The sequence below is a fragment of the Protomyctophum bolini genome (assembly GCF_963924005.1).
Source record: "Protomyctophum bolini genome assembly, chromosome: 10".
NCBI lineage: Eukaryota > Metazoa > Chordata > Actinopteri > Myctophiformes > Myctophidae > Protomyctophum > Protomyctophum bolini.
Window position 1 is genome coordinate 21,237,082 of NC_137871.1, and position 23,224 is coordinate 21,260,305.

General features: G+C 43.4%; 1 protein-coding gene across 3 annotated transcripts in view; it reads left to right on the top strand.

The window, feature by feature from the left end:
* sec24b (SEC24 homolog B, COPII coat complex component) overlaps window positions 1-19,851 on the top strand; it is a 44,155-nt gene extending 24,304 nt beyond the window's left edge. For all 3 annotated transcript variants that reach the window (XM_080774025.1, XM_080774026.1, XM_080774027.1), the window contains 10 exons: window positions 940-1,063; window positions 2,649-2,807; window positions 3,315-3,488; window positions 5,096-5,206; window positions 5,955-6,130; window positions 8,139-8,276; window positions 9,273-9,377; window positions 12,507-12,599; window positions 15,175-15,278; window positions 18,567-19,851. In XM_080774025.1, the coding sequence (XP_080630151.1) occupies window positions 940-1,063; window positions 2,649-2,807; window positions 3,315-3,488; window positions 5,096-5,206; window positions 5,955-6,130; window positions 8,139-8,276; window positions 9,273-9,377; window positions 12,507-12,599; window positions 15,175-15,278; window positions 18,567-18,681 (1,299 nt within the window). In that variant the 3' untranslated portion in view covers window positions 18,682-19,851. The remainder of the gene's footprint in view (window positions 1-939; window positions 1,064-2,648; window positions 2,808-3,314; window positions 3,489-5,095; window positions 5,207-5,954; window positions 6,131-8,138; window positions 8,277-9,272; window positions 9,378-12,506; window positions 12,600-15,174; window positions 15,279-18,566) is intronic.
* The last annotated feature ends 3,373 nt before the right edge of the window (window positions 19,852-23,224 follow it).

Sequence of the window (23,224 nt, forward strand, 5' to 3'; positions counted from 1 at the left end):
AAACCACACAGGCTGGGCCACCTGCCCCTCTAGACCAGAAACCACACAGGCTGGGCCACCCGCCCCTCTAGACCAGAAACCACACCCTCTAGACCAGACACCACACAGGCTGGGCCACCCGCCCCTCTAGCCCATTCTGAGCCAGGAAGAAGCCTTCTATAAAAACCTGTGTTTATAATAGTTATTGGTATTCATTGGAATTGGAAATCTTACATTTCTACTCTTGCCAATACTTAAACAGTCATGGCCTAAAACATGAGGAAAATGTTCCCAGGACCATAATTTATTATCATCTGTTGTTTATAGAGCGATATAGAACGACGAGGGCCCAGGAAATAATTCTCCGTTCATTTTCCCCATAGACTTTTCAAAAAGTATTTATTTAAAGACGTTTACACCGCGGACAAAGCAAACTCTTGTTGTGACAAATCATGACAAACACAATGTTTTGGGCCGATGTTTTTCTTCTTTCTAATTATTTGATCTGCCCAATACATTGTGTTTATTGTCATGATTTGTCACAACAAGAGTTGGCCTTGTCTGCGGCGTAAGTCTATGGGGAAAATGAACGGGGAATTATTTCCTGGGCCCTCGTCAGGGGCGGCACTGCGACGCTCTGTTTATGTGATGTACAAACAAATGACGGTCAGATGCATATTTGCATTACTGGAGCGTGTGATGATCGAGGCAGACAACTGTCCGCATCAGTATTATTATTCAAATCACAGCAGGCCCTCAAAGACAATTATGTTGTATGGGGAAAATAAAAGCTGAATTTGGGAAAACACATGCACTCAGTTGTGTTGTTGTCAATTCCAGAGTGTTCAGCACCTGGGTCCAACCACAGACTTCTATAAGATGTTGTGTTGTCAATTCCAGAGTGTTCAGCACCTGGGTCCAACCACAGACTTCTATAAGATGTTGTGTTGTCAATTCCAGAGTGTTCAGCACCTGGGTCCAGCCACAGACTTCTATAAGATGTTGGCTCTGGACTGCTCAGGTCTACAGATAGGAGTGGACCTCTTCCTGCTCAGCTCCCAGTATGCTGACCTGGCTTCGCTGGGTAAGAAATGCAACTCTCCTAAATACCTTTTTATTAAAGTGTAAGGCTGGGCAAATGTCGATATTATTGTGACGAGACTACCTGTCATCTGGGAGTGTTTTTTGCCACCAACTGGTTTTATTTACCAAGTTAAACCTTATTTTATACCATTTTCAAAAGTAGAGGAAATTAGCCAATCTCACAACGTGTTGCAATGTGCAACGTTTTAAATAATCGCCCAGCCTTAGTATCAGGTCTCCCAAGGTAAAACCATAGACTGTAAAAAATATGGACAAAGCGTTCCGCGGGTCTAACATGAACGTAAAATAAAGCCTGTCAGTCCTTGCACTGTAAGTCGCCATCTTTCTAGATCCGTTTGGGCCCAGCTGGCCCATTGGCTGGCCCAGACAACGAGGCGGGACTTCCCCCCTTCTTCTCCGTTGGTTTTTATTTTGACTCGAGTGGGTGGGGAATCCCGATCATAGACTGTAACGGTAGCCACGCCCCTCAGAACATACGCGACTTTATTTTTGAGTGGTGCAACCACTCCTACAACCAGCAATGTCCGTGTACGTACCTGTGTACCTGTGTAGGTACCTGTGTCTATGAGCACGAGTATGTTACTGATTTATACCAGTAGGGGGCGCCAGAAACAGAGAGAGGGGTAGTGCTGTGTCTCTAATGAGAGAGAGAGAGAGAGAGAGGGGGGGGGGGGGGGTTTTGGGCCCAATGACAGCGCCGAACTTTCATTTCCTTAGTGGCCTCACAAATTATCTGTCTGACTGCCCCCCTGGGTAAAACATATTGTTGAAGGTTTCCCATGCATTGATATTTACCTGGGCGAGAATGGGAAATTGTAAGTAATGCTACCTCTGGTGCTGTTTGTATGGGTTACTCATATAAACATTTTTAATAATGATGAATATTTTAATGCTGTTGATTGTCAAGCATGTGAAAGTCATGGTCTATACTAGGCCTCCTCCTCCCCTCGCTCCACACCAAATCACTTTGCCAAAAAGTACAGTAGATCTGCTGTTTTGATCAAATGTTTGCCCAGAATAAGGGTTCATAGATGCACATTGTTAGATCACAGTTTGTACAAGATGTGGAGAAGTGAGTCCTTGTGCAATATTTGTGGTCAGTTGTGCAACATTCAGTTGAGCAATAAGGTGCTGTTCTTCTTTGTGCTGTTGGTGAAGTTTATGAGCAGTTTCAGCAGGTGCAATATTCTGGTTTTGCAATAACAGATTTTTATGAGCAGTACAACCAATGCACGGCACTGTGGTTGACCCAATAAGGTGCCACTTCCCCTTTGATGATGTTTTACAAATAGACACATGCATGCAGGATGGTGAACTGCCACAGCTGCTGTGGCTGCTGGGATGATTCCCAGTATGTTGGGGCAGAGATGTGTATGTCTGTGGTCTCTTCTTCTCTCCACTGAGTACTGCCTGGGGGAACTCCTTTTAACAATATGTTTATATGATTAGAGGAATAGTGTCTGGGCTCCGAGACCTTAACCTTTTTTGTAAAAAATGTAAACTGAGTAAGAATGTAGGTTGATAATAGAATTCCAAATTTGTATTTCCCTGCTCTATAAACGCAGCCTGTGTGTCCAAGTATTCGGCCGGCAGTATCTTCTACTACCCGTCCTTCCACCACATTCACAACCCAGCCCAGTTGGAGAAGTTCCAGAAGGATGTGGAGCGCTACCTCACCAGGAAGATCGGCTTCGAGGCAGTGATGAGAATACGTTGCACTAAAGGTAGCAGGGGTTGTCCATGTTGTTGTTGTACTTGTGGAAAGCTATTAAACCTTTTAAATCTTGTCCAAAAACAACATTTTATAAGAGAGCATTAATCCAGCATTAAAAATAATTACCTTATTTTAGCTTCCGATGCTAGACCCCATAGGGGTCCCATGTGTTACATCAGTGGTTTTCAACACTTTTCATACCAAGGTCCATTATTTATTGGGCATTTGAGCCACGGAACACCATTCGGTGACATTTAGCCTCTCAGACCCAAGACTAAAGAATATGTTGTTGTTAGATAAGATTTTGATAAGATATTATTATTCTTTTAACTATTTCAATGACATGAAATTAACTGTGCGTTGTACTTTATTTGTATTCTTTTAACTACCTATTCAATGACATGAAATTAACTGTGCGTTGTACTTTATTTGTATTCTTTTAACTACCTATTCAATGACATTAAATGAACTGTGCGTTTCACTTTACTGTTATTCCTCTTCTGTCTGTGCCTCTCAGGTCTATCCATCCACACGTTCCATGGGAACTTCTTTGTGCGTGCCACTGACCTGCTGTCCCTTGCCAATGTGAACCCAGACTCTGCCTTCGCTGTCCAAGTGTCAATCGAGGATAGCCTGGCCGACTCCTCGCTGGTCTGCTTCCAGGCTGCACTGCTCTATACATCTAGTAAAGGTGCAAACACATGCAGAAAGATGGACTCGCAGGACTCGCAGCCATATACGTATATATATTCTGTGTACACACACAGACGGTGCCATTCAGAATGGGCGCATAGACACCACATGCAGACACACAAAGACACAGTGGCTCAGGGGTAGAGTGGCCGGTAGAGCAGCTGGAGGTGAATCACAAGGTTCCCAGTTCGATTCCCGGGCTCCTCCAGAGTTGGTGTCGAAGTGTCCTTGAGCAACACTCTAAACCCCTAATTGCTCCCGATGTGCAGTTTGGTGCCTTGCATGGTTTCCTCCACCATCGGTGTATGAGTGTGTCTGTTTGTGTGTGTTCTGCGCATTTATCCCTGGAAGGTTCCATTTTGTTTATAAAATATGATTTAAAAAAATAGTAGTAAAAATAGACTCTCAACCTTGCGGCAAGAAAGGGACCTTTCTGCAGCAACCTGGACCTACATACTGCCATGGCATGTTTTTTCCTTACGCCCAGCCTTGCACCCCAGTATTTTTGCTGCTATAATGTGAAACGGGATTCAAGATGTTAATTAAACTCACTGAACGGTCATCATTCATTGAGCTTGTTTTAGTGCCATATGACCATGACGTAAAAGATGATGTCATTTTAGGGAACATGTGCTGTGGTTTTCCGGTGGTGTGGTTATTGTCACACCCACCTAGTTACTATGACATTACATTATGCACATTTCACTACTGTGCTCCTCTGCCGCACATACATGAACACTCATGTGCACTTGTGTATCATGCACAGATGATAACTAACTACTAATACAATTGCCAACGAATGCGTTTGATGTTTTGTCATAGGCTAAGTGTGTGGGTGTGGTTTCTCACAATGGACAATGCAATGTGTTCCAGAAGGGATAGACAATCACAGGAAAGTATTAGAAAGTCAGCCCAAGTTTGCTTTCCTCTAATGGACGGCCTCCCACACGCTATCTGAATCGCCCCACTTCTTCACCACTAAAGCCCTGTTTTATTCTTAGACTATCCAAAAATAGCCGATCCACAAGTTCACACTGAGCTTGTAGATTGTCTTTTTCACCTGTAATCTCATGCCCAAATGCCAGTGTGGAAGTGAAACCCATTCAGGACGGGAACCCCTTTTGGTGTTTTAAGCATTATGTTATACTTTGCTTGTAGATCTGCTATTTTTGAGAAATCGTGAAAATGTGGTGCAAATCATTGAATATATATATATATTTTTTCAGAGCAAACATTTTTAACTCAAATCTTTGCTTCTGGAACAACATATTTTCAGATGGGGTCCGTGGCCAAATACAGATAATTCTGGGTGTCCTTGACATGAAAAAGTTGAGCACCACTGACATAGAAACATAGGTTCTTCAGAAAACTTTTAGGATTCAGAAGATTTTTTTTTAGAATCGGCCTCGGGTCTAAATGGGTTAAAGCGAAAGGAAGCAAACACTAGGAATGTTAAAGAAATGATTGTATCCCCTTCAGTAATTGTTGGGGTATCTGCTACGGTAACATTCTTTGACTATTGTTGGACCCTGTTCATACCTTTTCATGAAAAGCAAATGATGACAATATGGTGTCCCTCTCTTGGTCATCCATGCTGTCGTCCAGGGAAGCGGCGTATCCGTGTGCACACGCTCTGTCTGCCGGTGGTCAGCCAGCTGAGTGAGGTGTATGCTGGGGCAGATGTCCAAGCCATCACCTGTCTACTGGCCAACATGGGTGAGTCCAAGACTCCAAGTCCCAGAATGCATCTTTATTTTAATTACGTCAATGCGCTTTCTGCCTTGTAGTAATATGTGAATTGAAAGATTGTTAGGTGGTATCAAATTAAAAAGAAATAACACACGCTTCCATTTGTCAGGCTTCAGCTTTGTTGCCTGTCATGTCCACTACTTATTTGATATGTATATAACCCAGTTAGGAATAAAGGAATAGCCAGCACACAACAAATGTCCTTTTCACATGGTTTATTTACCTCTGACGGACAATAAACCGTGAAAAGGACCTTTTGTTGCAATTCTTTTGGGGTCAAACCATATTCTACCCGCCTATTTCTTGTGTGACTGGCTGTTCCCATTTGTACTTTTGAGGCTTGCACCTACAGTATAAGACTAGCCTTCTAATTTGGAGTGTTGCAGGTTTTCTGCTTTTGCAGTTTCTCTTTCTCTGTATAATCCAGTTGACCTAGACAGTTTGTTAAAAGAATTTGTTAAATATGGAGTGCCATGATTTTTTTCCCACCCTAAAACATGATCATCAGGTATTATTATTATATAAGGAGGAAGAATGTTTTCAAAAAACTATTTGTTAAAATGTCGTTTTTATGTGGACACGCCCACCAGTTCATTAAGTATGCCTGGTTTGTCTGGTGGGTGGTGATGAAAAACTGGAAGAAATACAAAATCACGGCACAAATCAAGGTGTGATATTTCCCCACTTAAATGAATTTCCCATGTCAACGTGGCAGCCATCGACCGGTCGGTGTCATCTAGTCTGTCGGACGCGCGGGACGCCATGGTGAACGCCGTGGTGGACTCCCTGGCGGCCTACAAGAGCACCGTGTCCAACATGCAGCAGTCGGGACTCATCGCTCCATGCTCCCTGCGCCTATTCCCCCTCTACGTCCTCGCACTCCTCAAACAGGTGCACGTGGACACGCACGCACAGACAAACACACACACACACACACACACACACGGCTGATGAACAGACTCAACAGAGGCATGCAAGATGAGATGATGAGCCCAAACCACACCATGATTCAACATGCAACTCCTTGCAACGACTTGCAACTATGTGCAACTACTCGCAACCATTATCCCCAATAGCACTTGGAAGGAGTTGCAGTGGTGCGGCTGACTATTATGTTGCAAGGATAGTTGCAACAGGGCTTGGCTGGTTGCGGTTTGGGCTTTAAAATGCCTTCTAAATCCTGACCTAAGATTTCAAAAATGACTATATAGAAAACAAAAACTGATTTGCAACAACTCAAAAAGATAAAACCCCAAAATGGGTTCACGTGCTTAATGGGTTAACTGAAACTAAGCAAAAGCTAGAAACTAAGTGGGGAAACAAACAGAAAGTGTATTGTTCACATATGTGGTCGTCTTGGTCTGGTCAATTTGTCAACACAACAAGGAGAGTCGTGGATTATGTGTGCACAGTTTGATGCCAGATCGGTCCAACGGTGCCGGAGTTTAGCTGCTTGGTCACAAACATAGTCTGGGCCACGCCTTCAGCATGGTGGAGACAATAACCTTGACACACACACATCCATCCATGTTGTCACCAGTGTTGCATGAAACCCCCATGACTCAAGGTTCAAGGTTGTTTATTAGTGTCCCCGAAGGGCAAAAGGTTTTACAACAGGTCATAAGGCTTGAAACACATATAAATACATCAGTCAGACCAAAGTTATTGCTGCTGGTCGCAAGCGTGCGCTGCGCCCGGCCTACTTGTATCTTCAGAAAAGAAAAGAAAAAGGATAGGTGGGTGGGGGGAGGCAGATTCTGGGTGGGGGGTAATGACAGAGAGGGAGGGGGGTAGGGGGCAACGGAGACATCACATCACTTCACAATTTTAGTTGTATTGTGCAGGCACAGAATGTACTTGGGTGGGGGGCAGGGTGGGTTTTAGGTCTGGGCATCAATCAAAAAACCACTACCCTCACGCCACTCCTCAGGACTCTTGCAGATACTAGACGGGATTAATTTGCACACGTATTACCATTTCTCTCCTTAACCACACCTTTAACTTCAAATTCGAGGGTATTATTCACACACACACTCTAAACCACGCCCTCAACCCTGAGCTGCAAACATATCCGCCTTATTCACCCACATGTTCATACACAAACACACGCACATGCACACGACAGTTTAATGCCATGCCACATTCTCCAACACCCCATTAATTCCTGTTTTCATCTGGGGCTTATGCGTATAGTATACATCCTGGCCTGGGTGTGTTCACATTGTTGCTTCAGACAGACAGACTGACATACCCACCATCAGCTGGCCTACACTTACTACTGACACGCACCTAATTACAGTACTTGAACCTTTTATTCAAAAATAAAATATTACAGAGGGGTAATACCGCGAAATGAAAGGCCATGCTCGTTTGTTTGGTTGTCTCTATTGGTTGAGCCACCCTTTCATTGTAATATCACAGACAGTCAACATGTAATTTGTAGCAATTGTTCATTGTGGTGAATCTTCATCGGATCACCTTGATTTTGGACCATCTTGCCAAACATTGAGGGCGTTGAAGCCAAAATATAAAGACATAGTGATGTCTTCCCTGCCGTTGTTACCTAACTACGTTTGTTACACCCCTAGGTGCGATATTAATGTTATTGCTTTCATAAAGTAGGCGTAGATGTCTTTAAATAAATACTTTTTGAAACGTCTATGTGGATAAGGAATGGGGAATTATTTCCTGGGCCCTCGTCATTCCTGGGCGACCCACGGGTTGAGAACCCCTGGTTGATAAGGGGGGGAAAAGGTTTTTTTTTTGTAGGCCTCAGGATCAGCTAGAATGCTAGATTATAGTCACCAATGTACACAGTTAATATAAAACTAAAACACACAGTGAAAGCCCTGCTCCCAACGCGTTCCCTGACTCCCCTGCTGCGTGTCTCTCTCTGCAGACAGCCCTGCGGACGGGGACCAGCACGCGGCTGGACGACAGAGTGTTTGCCATGTGTGAGTTCAAGAGCCAGCCACTGCAGCAGATGATGCGTATGGTCCACCCCGACCTCTACCGCCTGGACAACATGTCCGACCAGGTAGGAGACCATCCAGCTACGGTATATATATATACGGTGTGTATATATATATATATATATATATATACGGTATGTTCTTGGCGATTGTCCTAGCGATTACTTTTTAGGTAAATCGAATAATCGAGAAGGTATATTTGTAATACATTAACATAATTTCTACCAACAAATCAATTTACCCTTATTTTATACTACTTTTTTTTTTAAACATTTTAGAAAGCTTATTGTCTTTTATACTCTGCTTTCAGATTTTTATTAAGGGATAGCCTGTTGAGATGCAGCATCTCGTTTTCAAGCTGGACCCGTAAAAACATGAACAAAATGCATAGAAACATACAGTACACAGATACACATAAAGATAATATACAATATATCATTAAAACAGATCTTATGTATAGTGCTCACAGCCCCCAGCACTAGAAGGTGCTGGGGGCGTGTTCTCTCCTTCATCAGTGCCCATACCCAAGGCGGGGTCTGTGTGGAGTTTGCATGTTCTCGCCGTGTCCCCTAGGGTAGGTACCCTCACAAAAAACATGCAGTAATCCTGGTCTCTAAACTGCCTTCCCCTGGTCAGCCGGGGCGCCTGATAGAGGGGATAACTACGTCCAGCTGGGGAAACGTAAAAAAAAGTAGCAGCTTGGACTACAAACTACTCAAGCATTAGGTCAGTCCGCTGCCCCCCCAGGTTGGCAGAGGAAGTGTAGCGCCCGATAATTGACACTGGGTGAAAAAATGGGTTGCAAAATTGTGGGATAAAAATGTAATTAAAAAGAAAAAAAAACAACATACGTCATCGGCTCCCGTTAAGTTTTTAGACATCTCCAGACGTCTCCTTAGTGTTAAGCAATGGAGAAAAAAGGGCAAATCTGCGATCCATTAAATCGATTAGTTGGATTAGCTGTTGCACCACCCCTACAAGAAACAACCCAAAGTGCTGGGAGTGACAAGGAGAGAAGCTTTTATAATCAAACTAATCCCCCGCCTCTCTGCCGCCGATAGGGGGCGCTCCATCTGAACGACATGGTGGTTCCTCAGCCCCAGCTGCTGCACCTGTCATCTGAAAGACTGAGCCGAGATGGAGCCTTCCTCATGGACTGTGAGAACGTAAGACCCTGCCTCCTTCCTTCCTTCCTTCCTTCCTTCCTTCCTTCCTTCCTTCCACCCCACCAGGCTGAATCGCAGCCATGCTGTGACAACCTCACATGCTGCTAACGTTATTTAGAATTAGATCAGTGGTTCTCAGACATTTTCATGTACCGGTATATGTATTTGGCTATGGACCACCACCTGAGAGGTTACCTAAGATCTTTTCATTTCTTTTGAAATCTTGTACATCTTGATATGTACAAGCTCGAGGGGGCGGGCACCCCCAGGTATTGAGCTCATGGGGCCGAGGGGCCGGGCACCCCCAGGTATTGAGCTCCTGGGGCAGAGGGGCCGGGCACCCCCAGGTATTGAGCTCCTGGGGCAGAGGGGCCGGGCACCCCCAGGTATTGAGCTCCTGGGGCCGAGGGGCCGGGCACCCCCAGGTATTGAGCCCTGCATCGGGAGCTGGATGTCCCAATGCAAATGTTTCTGGTGCGGGCGGTATTTAAATACCTGCGGGCGGGAACAGGCGGTCAAGATAAAACCAGCAGGCCCTGCAAAATCCTGCATCCTCACAATTAACCAGATACAGAGCTTATATACACTATGAATATGAAAATATAATTCCCCCTAATCGCATGTGGAGTCTCTCTCTCTCTCTCCCTCTCTCTCAGCACAGCATGAGAGAGAGACTGCGCAGCTCATGACCGTGTCCGTGTACGTCACAATATCATGGCCTACCAATAAAATATGTCCCGTCGCAATATAAACACTTCCCCCTCTATCTGTGTGCAACTCCTCACAAATAAACAACCCCTCTCCCGTGCTTGCCTGCTCAATCTCAGCAACTGTTGGGTAAATGTAATGTTTTTTGATCTCAATGGAAATATTGCACGTTTAGCAGCATTTTGTTGTATTATCTCACCTATACAAGCGATTCTTATGATAGAAAGGTAGGCACACTAAGCTGAGGCTTCAGCCTACACCCATTTGGTTAATGTTTCATTTCAAACAAATGCAGGCACTGTATTAATCCGTTTGTTTTTTCCTCTTTTAATGAGCAAAATAAATGAACTACTACTGCATTAAAAAAACAACAAAATTGCGGGATGGTGCAGGATTAAATGGGACTTCATATTTGGTTGCGGGCAGAAAAACAATCCCTTGTGGTGGCTTGTTTCGTCAGGATAGCTGCGGCACATTGTTTAGACAGATGCTAGGTCTTGTGTTTTTCCTGGTGTCCTAGTTACTTTGTAGCACTAAATTGTGTTTCTTTGCTCTTTATGTAGGTGACCATTAATGGCAGGCGTTCATGCCATTTAATCTGATCTTGCACTTTGCAAGTCACTCTTAGGGGTAGGGGGTTGTTTATGTTTTATGCTCTATTTCTCTAGACTAGAGAGACGGGAAGGGCAGAGAGAGGAGAGACTTACGAGGCAAGACCATAAGTCGTAATTTCTGACCTCACAATAGTTTAATTCAGTTACGATTCGTACGGAAAACGATTTAATCTTGAAATCTCTAATTTCATTAGGATTTGATTTGATTCAATCCGATTAAATAATTGTATACAATGAATGAATTACTATCCTTCCATCTTCAACCACTTATCCGGCTTGGTTCACGGAGGTACTGTAGCAGGACCTCCGTCCTTTCCCTGGCCACATTAGCCAGCGCTCAGGCTGGCTGGGGGATCCCGAGGCGTCATGTGGAGCAGTTACAATACCTCCTCCTTGCCCTCAGACTCTGTGGCCTCCTCCCAGCTGGGCAGGCCTGGAAAAAAGGCATCATTACTAGATGCCGGAATCAAGTCCCCGTTTTTCGTACCCGATTTCGCAACAGTGAGGGGTGGAGAGCCCTGTATGCAGATTCAAACACACTGCCTCTGCCTTATTTACTACAGCAAACAACGTTTACAATTGTTTTAGTTGCCTTAGGTTAAAGATTCATAACTTGTAATATGCTATTGGCTATTTGTATTATTTTTGGAAAAATATAAAAATATACTCATGGAAAGGCTGTATTATTTTACTTCTATTGACCCTATAAACAATAGAGTATAATTTTGTATATTCATTTTTTTGCCCACTCAAATGGTACCTCATCAGATAATCCCCACATAGCCTACAACAACTTCCATGAACCGACTTCACTGTAGTAGCCTTTTCATTCATTAAATTATATTTGTACTGTAGGCAAAGTCGTGAAAGTTTATAGTTAGAGATATTCAAAGTTTCAACACCAAAGTAGTAGTTGTTGTGAATTAGCAAACTGGACGCTTTTGTTTTAGCTGAAGTTTTTATACGTCCCGTTGTCCTTCAAGTTCCACTGCCGTCCAGACGGCCCCCAGCCCCCCCCCCCCCCCTCACTGGTGCGAAATCGGGTAGGAAAAATGGGGACGTCACCTCAACTTGCTCCTCAGTGGCTTTACTCTGAAGATGGATGATTGAGCTTCTCACTGTATCCCTAAGAGAGATGCCAGGCTCCTGTGAAAACCCATTTTGGCCACTTGAATCTCAGTCTTTTGTTCATGACCCACATTTCATGGCCATAGGCGAGAGTAGGAACAAGACGGAGAGCTTTGCCTTCTGCCTCAGCTCCTTTCATGATAAAGTAGTGTGGTACAGCGAAACAAAACAGCTTCTGCTGCCTCTAATCTCTGGTCGAGCTTAGGCTCCCTCACTGGAAAACACTCAGGGTAAGGAATCATTCCCTATATGGAATGGGCCATGGCCTCAGATTTAGAGATACCGACCTCGCACTCTGCTGTGAACTGATCAAATCAGTGCTGAAGTTGAATGAATAAAAAATAAAATGCATTTAATGTGACTGGATGAACTATTTTGATTAGTAGTGGAATATGGACCGCAAATGATAGGATACATTCTCTGCACATTTCTCTTCAAGTGCCATATTTGATGTTACTTTAGCCAAATAAATTATAGATTGTAAATTGAATTTCCACCTTAGCATAGATGCACCAGTGCATTGTAACACCGCTAGTGTGAATATTGCCACTGAAGTATCATTTAAAAACCCAGGAGGGACTGCACAAAGGTTTTCAATTTCTGCTCTTATTCTCTGTCAGGGAGGTAACATAGTGTATGCACATCAGTGTTCCCTAACTCTGTATTTCTCCATGTCCAGGTGTTTTACCTATGGGTGGGTAAATGCTGTAATGAAATGTTCATCAGAGACGTTTTCGGCTGTCCCAATCACGCTTCTTTACCACCTAACATGGTTAGTAACACGTTTCATTGCAAGTGGACTTCTTGGACAATTTAAAAACAAACAAATTTGGTCTGACTAATTCTTCCACACACACACACAAACCAGAATGCAGACAGCACACAAAGCTTTATAGGCCCAATTTAGGGCTCTTGATGCAGTGCAGTATTATTATATACTCTACACATCACAATTCTACTCAGCTTCACAATAAAATGCCTTCCAGTACAGTCAGCAGTGCAAAGCATGTTGTGCAGCAAAACAGATTTGCTTGGCTAGCCTTTTCTTTTTTACCCCCCCTTTAACCATTGTTGCGGCTACCTCGGACACTGTCATTACAACACAATGTGGGTGTGATAGCCAAATCTAGCATATTGTCAGGGCTTGTTTCTGCCCTTTATTCCATATGTCTAGACCAGTAGCTGACTGACACATCCCACAGCCACCTCTAGACCAGTAGCTGACTGACACATCCCACAGCCACCTCTAGACCAGGGCTGACTGTCACATCCCACAGCCACCTCTAGACCAGGGCTGACTGACACATCCCACAGCCACCTCTAGACCAGGGCTGACTGACACATCCCACAGCCACCTCTAGACCAGTAGCTGACTGACACATCCCACAGCCACCTCTAGACCAGGGCTGACTGACACATCCCACAGCCACCTCTAGACCAGTAGCTGACTGTCACATCCCACAGCCACCTCTAGACCAGGGCTGACTGACACATCCCACAGCCACCTCTAGACCAGTAGCTGACTGTCACATCCCACAGCCACCTCTAGACCAGGGCTGACTGACACATCCCACAGCCACCTCTAAACCAGTAGCTGACTGTCACATCCCACAGCCACCTCTAGACCAGTAGCTGACTGTCACATCCCACAGCCACCTCTAGACCAGTAGCTGACTGACACATCCCACAGCCACCTCTAGACCAGTAGCTGACTGACACATCCCACAGCCACCTCTAGACCAGTAGCTGACTGTCACATCCCACAGCCACCTCTAGACCAGTAGCTGACTGACACATCCCACAGCCACCTCTAGACCAGTAGCTGACTGACACATCCCACAGCCACCTCTAGACCAGTAGCTGACTGTCACATCCCACAGCCACCTCTAGACCAGGGCTGACTGACACATCCCACAGCCACCTCTAGACCAGTAGCTGACTGTCACATCCCACAGCCACCTCTAGACCAGGGCTGACTGACACATCCCACAGCCACCTCTAGACCAGTAGCTGACTGACACATCCCACAGCCACCTCTAGACCAGTAGCTGACTGTCACATCCCACAGCCACCTCTAGACCAGGGCTGACTGACACATCCCACAGCCACCTCTAGACCAGTAGCTGACTGACACATCCCACAGCCACCTCTAGACCAGTAGCTGACTGACACATCCCACAGCCACCTCTAGACCAGTAGCTGACTGACACATCCCACAGCCACCTCTAGACCAGAGCTGACTGACACATCCCACAGCCACCTCCGTGCTTCACATTCCAAACCACGTGCATAGTTCTCCCCACCGCATATCCAATTGTGTAACCGGTGGCGGAAAGCAACGAAGTACATTACTTACAGTACTTAAGTACAATTTTGAGGTATTTGTGCTTTAGTTGAGCATTGACATTTCAGAGGCAAATATTGTACTTTTTACTCCACTACAATTATTTGACAACTTTTGGATTATTATTACATTCATTAAACACTTCAGCCCACGTTTCGGCAATTTGAAAATACACTATCTGCAAGCTCACGTGTCACGACGTGCGTCGTTGTGTGGATCTGCTATTTTCGAAATATTTGCATACATTTAAAAACATGATCACGTTCCACTTTTGGTACTTTAAGTACGTTTTGATGCCAATAATTTTATACTTTCCGAAGTACATTTTGAATTCTGGACATTTAATTGTACGGGTGTATTTCTACATTGCAATATTGGTACTTTTACTTAAAGGACAACTTCACCACTTTTCAACCTATCTTCATATAATAGGTCCTCACTAATAATCATGATAAAATGGCACATTTTTTTCCCGTCCACCAGTGACACAACGATGGCTTCCATTTTCGCATTGCAAATTTTCAGGACTAGAAAGCCTGCAGTTTCTTGGATTCCCCATTGAAGATGTCACTGGGGGGGACGGGTTTCTGAACTGCCCACAGCCCTCCTATGAGACATAGACTGAGTAGAAAAACATTTGTGACATTTTATCATGATTATTAGTGAGGACCTATTATATGAAGATAGGTTGAAAAGTGGTGAAGTAGTCCTTTAAGTAAAAAAGAATATATATATTTTTTTTCCCACCACTCTGTGTGTGTGTGTGTGTGTGTGTGTGTGTGTGTGTGTGTGTGTGTGTGTGTGTGTGTGTGTGTGTGTGTGTGTGTGTGTGTGTGTGTGTGTGTGTGTGTGTGTGTGTGTGTGTGTGTAACCCAGGCTAAGTATTTGTATCTGGCGTAAGCTATTTCTATCAAGTCGGTGGCTCTCCAAGGCTGGGTAGTAAAAACAATCCCTGCTGCATGTTTTGTTCTTTCTCCTCTGTTCCCGGGCTTATGAATCCCAGACCCAAATTCCTGAGTTGGACACCCCTCTGTCTGAGAGAGTGCGAGCATTCCTGGACTGGCTGCAGGACCGCAGACCCTTCTGCCCCACGCTCTACGTCATCAAGTAAGTATCTGCCCAGTGGCGGAAAGGAACATGGTACATTTACTTAAGTGCAATTTTGAGGTATTTGTACTTGAGTATTTCCATTTTTTTCTACTCCGCTACGTCTCAGAGGCAAATGTTGCACTTTTACGCCACTACACTAACTTTAGTTACCGGTACTTTGATTACCGGTATTATTACAAATTCATACATTAACCACTTCAGCCCTATATACATTTCGCCTATTTTCAAATAGCCGATCTACAAGCTACAATGCAACGCATTGGGAGGTTTTTGACTTAATGTGGAGATGTTTTTCCCGGGTTGGCAGAAGGAGATTACAGTTTAGGCATTGGCACCGGGTAATAAATGGGTCACAAAACAAAACTATAGATCTGCTATTTGAAAATATTTTTGAGTGGTGCAACCACTCCTACGACCAGCAATGTCCGTGCCTATCTACAGTATGTGTCTACCTATGTTGTCATGAGCACGAGTATATGACTATAGGTACCAGTAGGGGGCGCCAGAAACAGAGAGAGGGATAGTGCTGCAATGTTGCCAACTTTTGATTAAAAAAAATTAGCATACATACATACTTTTCTTTTAGCATCCGTTAGCTTCCGCCGCTAGCATCCATAGGCCTCTCATTGTATTAGTTATTAGTCTTATTTATGCTCAGAATGGCGCACGCTATTGGATGGAACTAGAATTTCAAGGGGTGGGTGGATTTACCGATTTATAATCCATTCATATGATGTCATTAAAAGTAATCAAAACATATTTTACAAGTAAGAGATTTATTTTTTAGCCCACGGTGCCCCATTTATTAGCCGGTGCCAATGCTTAAACTGTAATCTCCTTCTGCCAACCCGGGAAAAACATCTCCACATTAAGTCAAAAACCTCCCAACTCCACTTGAGCTGTGTTTGCGTAAAGTGATGATAATATAAGGACACATTCAAGCATCTGACAATGTATAAAGTATCCATACCAACTTTGATGAGGTAATATTATGTTGTTTTTTAAGTTGATATTTTGGACCTACAGTAGCTGGTTTCTGCCCGACAGCAAAGATATGGAATGTACTGCATTAATAACGCTAGTTCTACACTAATGCTGCTGAGCACTCACAGATGTGGTCTGACAGTGTGTTTTTTTGTTGTTACAGCAGCTTTATCTACAATGTTAGAGAAATAATAGGGTACAGTGGCTGATGCCGTGTGTATGTAGTCTTGCACAGCCAGACAATCTCTGCCTACTGATACGACTGGTAACATCGCAATTCAATGTGCCGTAGGGGCTAAAACCAGGTTGGAAAAGTCAGAGACTTGTTAGGGTTTTTTGATCTAGCATATCGCTTAGGTTTCAGCACTGTTTTGAAAACAAGTCACGTTAATGGAAGACAGCATGTCTTCTCGTGTCTCCTGTGTCCTCTGTGTGTCGCACGGCTCGCAATTCATTTTCAGTCCACATGTCGATGTGTTCTTGGGCAAGACACTTGAACCCTACATTGCCTCCAAATGAGTCCGTCGGTGCTAGCTTGCCACCATTGTTGTGTGAATGTGGGAAGTGAGGACGCTGCAGTCGACTGTTCGCCGCTTCACCTCCCAATGTATGAATGGATGAATCATTGTAAAGTGCTTTGAACAGTTGGAAAAGTGCTGTTTTGTGTGTGAACGTCATCATGACACAAGCACCAGTTCCCAAACTTTTTCATGTCAAGGACCATCAAATTGACACTAATTAGCCCGCGGACCCCCATTCAAAAACATATGCCAGAGACCCCCATGAGAGAAGATTTTTACGGCTCTAGCAGAGATTCTCAACCCGTTTAATTTCAAGGACCCCCAGTTTGACATGCATTTAATGGCATTTCTATCTCTGGGACCCCAATTCATATGAGTTACAGACCCATAAGGGTCCAATTCGTTCCAAACTATCATTTAGCTGAGGACCCCCTGGAACTCCCTCAAGGACCCCTGGGGGTCCCCGGACCCCACTTTGGGAACCACTGGTGTAGGGGACCTTCATGAGAGGAAGGTTCCTCCCAGTATAGGTAGACCTGCGCGTGCCTGAATACTATGTCTAATGTCAACACAACACAACGAGCAGTGAGCACTGACGGGCAGCGCTGGGCAAGACTCCCTGTCTGCCACACGTTGTTTGTTCTCTTTCCCTTATGCATTGTTCCACGACCACATTTTTGTCATTGTGCTGTTACGTATCTGGTGGCTGTTCACATGGAATGCTGAGGGAAGCTTTCACTTGCACCGTATGTAGGGCAGGACAATATTTTGATATGTCGATCAGAAACACAGTATTTTTTACCAAATACTGTAATATATAAATATTGTGACAATAACAATTTTAACTTTTCATAGCATTTAGAAACAAACAAAGAAGGAAAGAAAGGTCACAATTTTGATATTGATATATTTGGTCATCTCTGGGACCCCAACATTGATTTTATATTGTAAAATCAATGTTAATTTAACTCTGAAAAGTGTACAAATGGAACCAAATAGACCCGTTAGGGTCCATTTGGACTATTTCTTGTACGAGTAAGAATGTAAAAATCAAGTCTCCTCCAATAAAACTCAAAGAACACGGACCGGTGCAGTAGCTCTATAGAAATGTGTTTATTATTTCCCTTTATCACTGGTAATGTTGACAATCTAAGCATTGTATGTTGCAAGAGATTCATTATAGGACAAAAATATGAATACAGTATAGATATGATTGATTTATATATTCATTATCAATATAGTTCTTATTGGTTCTGTACATGCCATCTTCGACAAGGTGACAAGAGGTTAACAAATTTAATGGACAAATTTGTTTTATTTCAACCAAGGTTAATTTGCGTCTTTCTTTCGTTTTAGCGATTAGCTTTTTAACAAAATGTTACGGCGATTTCTTACATCGCAGGAAATTGCATCTGGCCACAAAATATCACGGGATCTATTGAATGTGAAGGGGGAGGTGACAAACTAATGATTTGGACTATGACACACAGTATAATAGCCCCCTATCCCCCTTCATATTCAGTAGATCCTTTGAGTAGATCTTTTGTGGACAGGTGTAATCCCCTGGGGTCTAGTAGGACTATAGGAAATAATAATAAAGGAATTGCCATTTATTTTGTCAAAAATAGCTAAAATCGCTAAAAAAGAAAAAGTAGCACATGAAAATAAATAACACACTTTCTCTAACAACCCAAAACATGAACCTTGGTTGAAAAAAAACAAAGTTGTCCTTTAATTTGTCAAACGTTGACTCTAATCTTGACTCTCTGCTCTCCTGCAGGGACGATGCTTCAGCCAAGATGACTTTCTTCCAACATCTGGTGGAGGATAAGTCAGAGGGAGCCTCCTCTTACGTCGACTTCCTCACGCACATCCAGAAGCAAATGTCTAAATAGCATAAAGCCCCATCAACAAAGAAAGCCACTTTGGTGGCTGTGTGGAACAAAAAAATAGTGAGTGAGAAAATATTTCTGGACAGATGAGATGGGGAAAGCATCGCTAGCCAAATTACATCTGAAGCCCGGTCCCTTTACAGCAGCTTGGTTAAGCTGTGACCATTTACAGCCAAAAGGGCAGGAGCTCCAGGAAAAAGATGCAGACGCCATGGTGGTTGTAGAAAACAACAGGAACAGAATTAAATGAACAAACAATTGTCTTGGTCCCTGGAAGCAGTTGGCTGAAATCACAAACGATCTACCCATTCAAACCACTTGGATTTCATTCCCCTCCCTGTGTTCTGCCGTCTGTCAGCCTCATGTAGCCTGTGGCCAAACCCTAAAAGAAGGGGAGAGAGCCTAGAAAGAAAGATGTTGTGTTTCCACAGAGTTTTAGTTGACTTTTGTGTCTGTGAGCTCTCACATGTAGCTAGTGCTATCCCCCCAATCCCTTCCCTTTTTACGTTTCCAACCATTTTGAAGACACTGGAGAAATGTATTTTTCAGCTTTTTTGTTTTGTTTTTTAACATTTTGTTTTTATTTTGTTTGTTTGCTGCTAGTGACGATAAATTACCCTTCCACTTAAAGACGACCTAAAATGTATTTAATTTCCATTTTGTTGTGTATTTCCTGTGTGCATCTCAGCCAGTCAAACCGATGTGTTGGAGTTGAATTGAACCGGAGCTTGGAACCTCCAGGTGCCGTGCAAGTGACCATCTTTTAGCCAGCTTTGAATTTCTTTCCACTTTTTTTCCACTTTATTGTTAACTACTGTATCTCCATTAGGACCGCAATGTGCTCTAAATGGATGAAAAACATTTTTCAATTGAGCTCGTCTTTAATGGGAAGATAAAGCCTAATTTATACTCCATAGTACGGCGGTGTCACTTGCCAATCAGAACAGATGGCTGGAAATCACTTCTTATTGGCCAGCGACACCGTTGTGCGAGTATGAATGAAGCTTAACTCGTAACAGAACATGAAATGAAGGAACCTGTATCAAACCAGACCCTGTTTTGTTCCCCCTCTATGCGCTAACTGAAAATTGCTATCCACTTTGTAACTATTGAAAAGAGTCTTTTATGTGCGATAATTTATGAACCAGCTTATTAAATAAAGGTAAAACGGTGCGCTGCTTGTTTTTAGTCTAATGATTGCTTAGTTATTACTGTCACCGTAACTACACTTTGGTCTTGAAGTAGCATTTTACAAGGAAAATGCAACAATCTGTTTTGGACAGATTTCAGCTATGACTTCACTTTTAACACCGGCACTCAACTCTGTGACGTCAGTGGGGTTCCTTCCAAGCGTTTTCTATACCGCTTCGGTTGACCTGTTTGGTCTATGTCCATTGTCCTGAGAGTGGTTGGGTGAGTTTAATTTACATTTGAGAGTTAAAAGGTGCTATATTTCACTATACAGCTGATTTCCATTAAAACAAAAAGACAAAAAAATAACATGGGGGGGGGGGGGGGGGGGATTCTGGATCATAGAGTTGTCTACTTTTCCAAACTATTTCCGCTTAAGGTTTACCTTTTTTCACCAATGTTTGTGCATTATGACATATTGATGCTTCAGGGTGCCTGTGGTTAACTGAGATCCACTAAACATCCAGTCAACTGTATGCTGTTGTGTTAATTTCTCTGCTCCGTTTGCAGACATATCTGGCTGCCATATGTCCCAACTGTTTAGGGAAAATTACTCCCCGGACCTCAAATATTTCACTCAGTCACGCTTTCAGTGACAGCACAAGCAAAGTGCAAAATGCAGGCGTAATGCAGAGTTCTGCCCTTTGGGCATGACCAAGGAAACTTGATGGTCTACATTGGTAAATATATTCAATATTGTAGGAGCAAAAAATGAGTTGTTTTTGCCCATATCCAGCTGGGAATGGGCGTTGAAACAGTGTTTTCATGCACTTCAGAGCAAACCGCTGTTTTAAATCGTACATACTTGCCACTTTTCACAAATCTCAAAATAATTAGACCAGTCACAGAGGGACACCAGATGTTCTTTCATATACAGTATCTCTTTATTTCGCTCCCTCTTTCCCCTCAGCCTCTCTCGCTCTCACAAACACTATTGTACACATGCACTTGGCATGAGAAATCCAAAAAGCATCTTTGCTTTTCACCTCTGCCCTCAGTAGAGGCGTTAAAAGCACTGTTAATTTATTAGGCTCCCTTTCACCCAGAACACAACAGCCGAGTAGTGTTTGCCAGCTATATTTAAACACTCCGTTTTGACTGGTCCACCTCGACACACACCCACTTTTCCATGACTCAACTCCTCCCTCTCACTCACCCTCGCCTCGCCCAACCCCTCCCTCTCTCTACACGCCCTGGTTGACATGTTCATGAACAGCATGTGTGCAACTTCACAGTTTGTATGTGTTAAGACATCTGAGTTGATCTGTTTCCTGGAGTCTAATTGTGCAGCCATGAAATAAGCTTAAAATCCTAGATCAGAAACAGTACATTCAGCGTCTGTAGTACATGGGTTCCCAAAGTGGGGTCCGGGGACCCCTAGGGGTCCTTGAGGGAGTTTCAGCAGATCCCCAGCTAAATGATAGTTTGTAACCAAATGGATCCAGGTCCATTTGGTTCCATTTGTACACTCTCAGAGTTAAATTAACATTGATTTTACAATATAAATTGGGGTCCCAAAGATTGAAATTTATGGGGGTCCGTAGTCTAATTTACGTCAAAACCCTTGAAATGAAAATGGTTGACCATCACTGCTAGAGCTGTAAACGGGTTCTCTTATGGGGGTCCCTGGCATATCTCTAGAGCTGTAAACAGGTTCTCTTATGGGGGTCCCTGGCATATCTCTTCAAATGAGGGTCAGCGGGCTAAAATATGTCGATTTGGGGGTCCTTCACATGAAAAGATGTGGGAACCACTGCTGTAGTACCTTTTCACAGTTTGTCGCTAAATGGTAGGGTACAAACTGGTGTTATAAATGAAATATACTAACTAAGGTTGTGTTCCGTTCAGGTCAAAATAGTGAGGGTGCTGCGATTGTGCATGCTGGATCACTGGAAAGACTGCTACGCTAATGGAACAATTGGTATGATTGGAAACATCCGTGTATATACCCTACTATTTAATGTCAATATGGCTGCTATGAAAAGGTCTTTCGTGGTCATGTCCTCGGCAGTCGGCACCCTGACAAGCGATGTAATAAATATTCCTGAGATGAATGATGGTGTGTATTATTACAGTACTATGTTACTATTATATGAACATGGACAGGAATGTTTATGGCTTCCATTGTCCAGGAACTGTGGTTTTGTAAATCAAGTGTGGCGGCACTGTGGTTTCTCATTTTGAGCTCAATGAAAAACTTTCTTTTCATTCAGGCAATTTTATGTGACAAACAATTGTTGGTCTTTATTATTACACCTACAGTAGGAATGTTAATTCAAGCCAGCCAATTTGCTTGCTGCCGCACATTCCTTCTTTATCTACAGTGTACAGTATATGCCTAAATCAAAAAGCTCACGTTGAATTCCATAACCGTTTGTTTATCATGAATGACTACTGAATATATATGTCTTCATTTGAGCCACTTGATAAACGATAAACCTCTATAGTGCCCATCGCCCTCCTTTTTAAGACAAGACTGACACACATCTCTTGACTTGTGGAATTCGAGACATTATCTACTGGAGAGATACAATGTGTTTCTGCAGTCTGTGTGAGTGTCTTGTAAGCACACAATGGAGTATTGTTAGACCGGATATACATCACATACTACTGGGCGGCAGTCAAAATAGAGGAAAACATGCTTTTTGTAGTCAGAGGAAAAGCATTTGTGTGCTTCCAGATAAGAACCTCTTTTCTGTCCCTGTGGTTCAATAAACTCTGCTTCTAGTGAGGGGTACTTATAGTATGAGGCCCGCAGGCATGGTTTGTTTTGATGTGGCTGCATGTTTTGACTTCATAAAGTAATCCCATATCCTTTATATCCTTTCAAGTTGAATGTTTATTTGGTATAGTTTAACATCTGTCTTTGGCAGTCGAAGGACGCGCTACTGGAGCTCTTTTCCGTGTCCGATATTTCTATACCCACAAATAAAGGCTGTGCTTCATAATGCCTCTTTTGTAAAGAAGCATCACAATGATACGAATGGAGCATGCATCATCTCTCTTTACCACTGAACTGCTGTTGTGTACCAAGCAAACAATGCTGTTTGTTCAGCTTTCCTGTTGCTTGACACAACTGCATTCAAGCAGTTTCCCCAGTTAACCTCCCCCTGCCCCCGTTATGCCTTTCAACTGCCAGGGAGAAAGGGAGAAAAGATATGAGTTTATTTTGATGAGCATTCCTTCCTGAACAGACCTGACTTCGAACTTGAACCACATGCAGAACGTCTTGAACAAGAATGCTGCCAAGCTTTTGACATTGAGTGCATGGATGCTGCACTGCTGCTGCGTGCTGCAGGCTTGACTGTAGCCACAGAAACACACTACAGGCCCCAAAGGTGTATAATGGCAATTG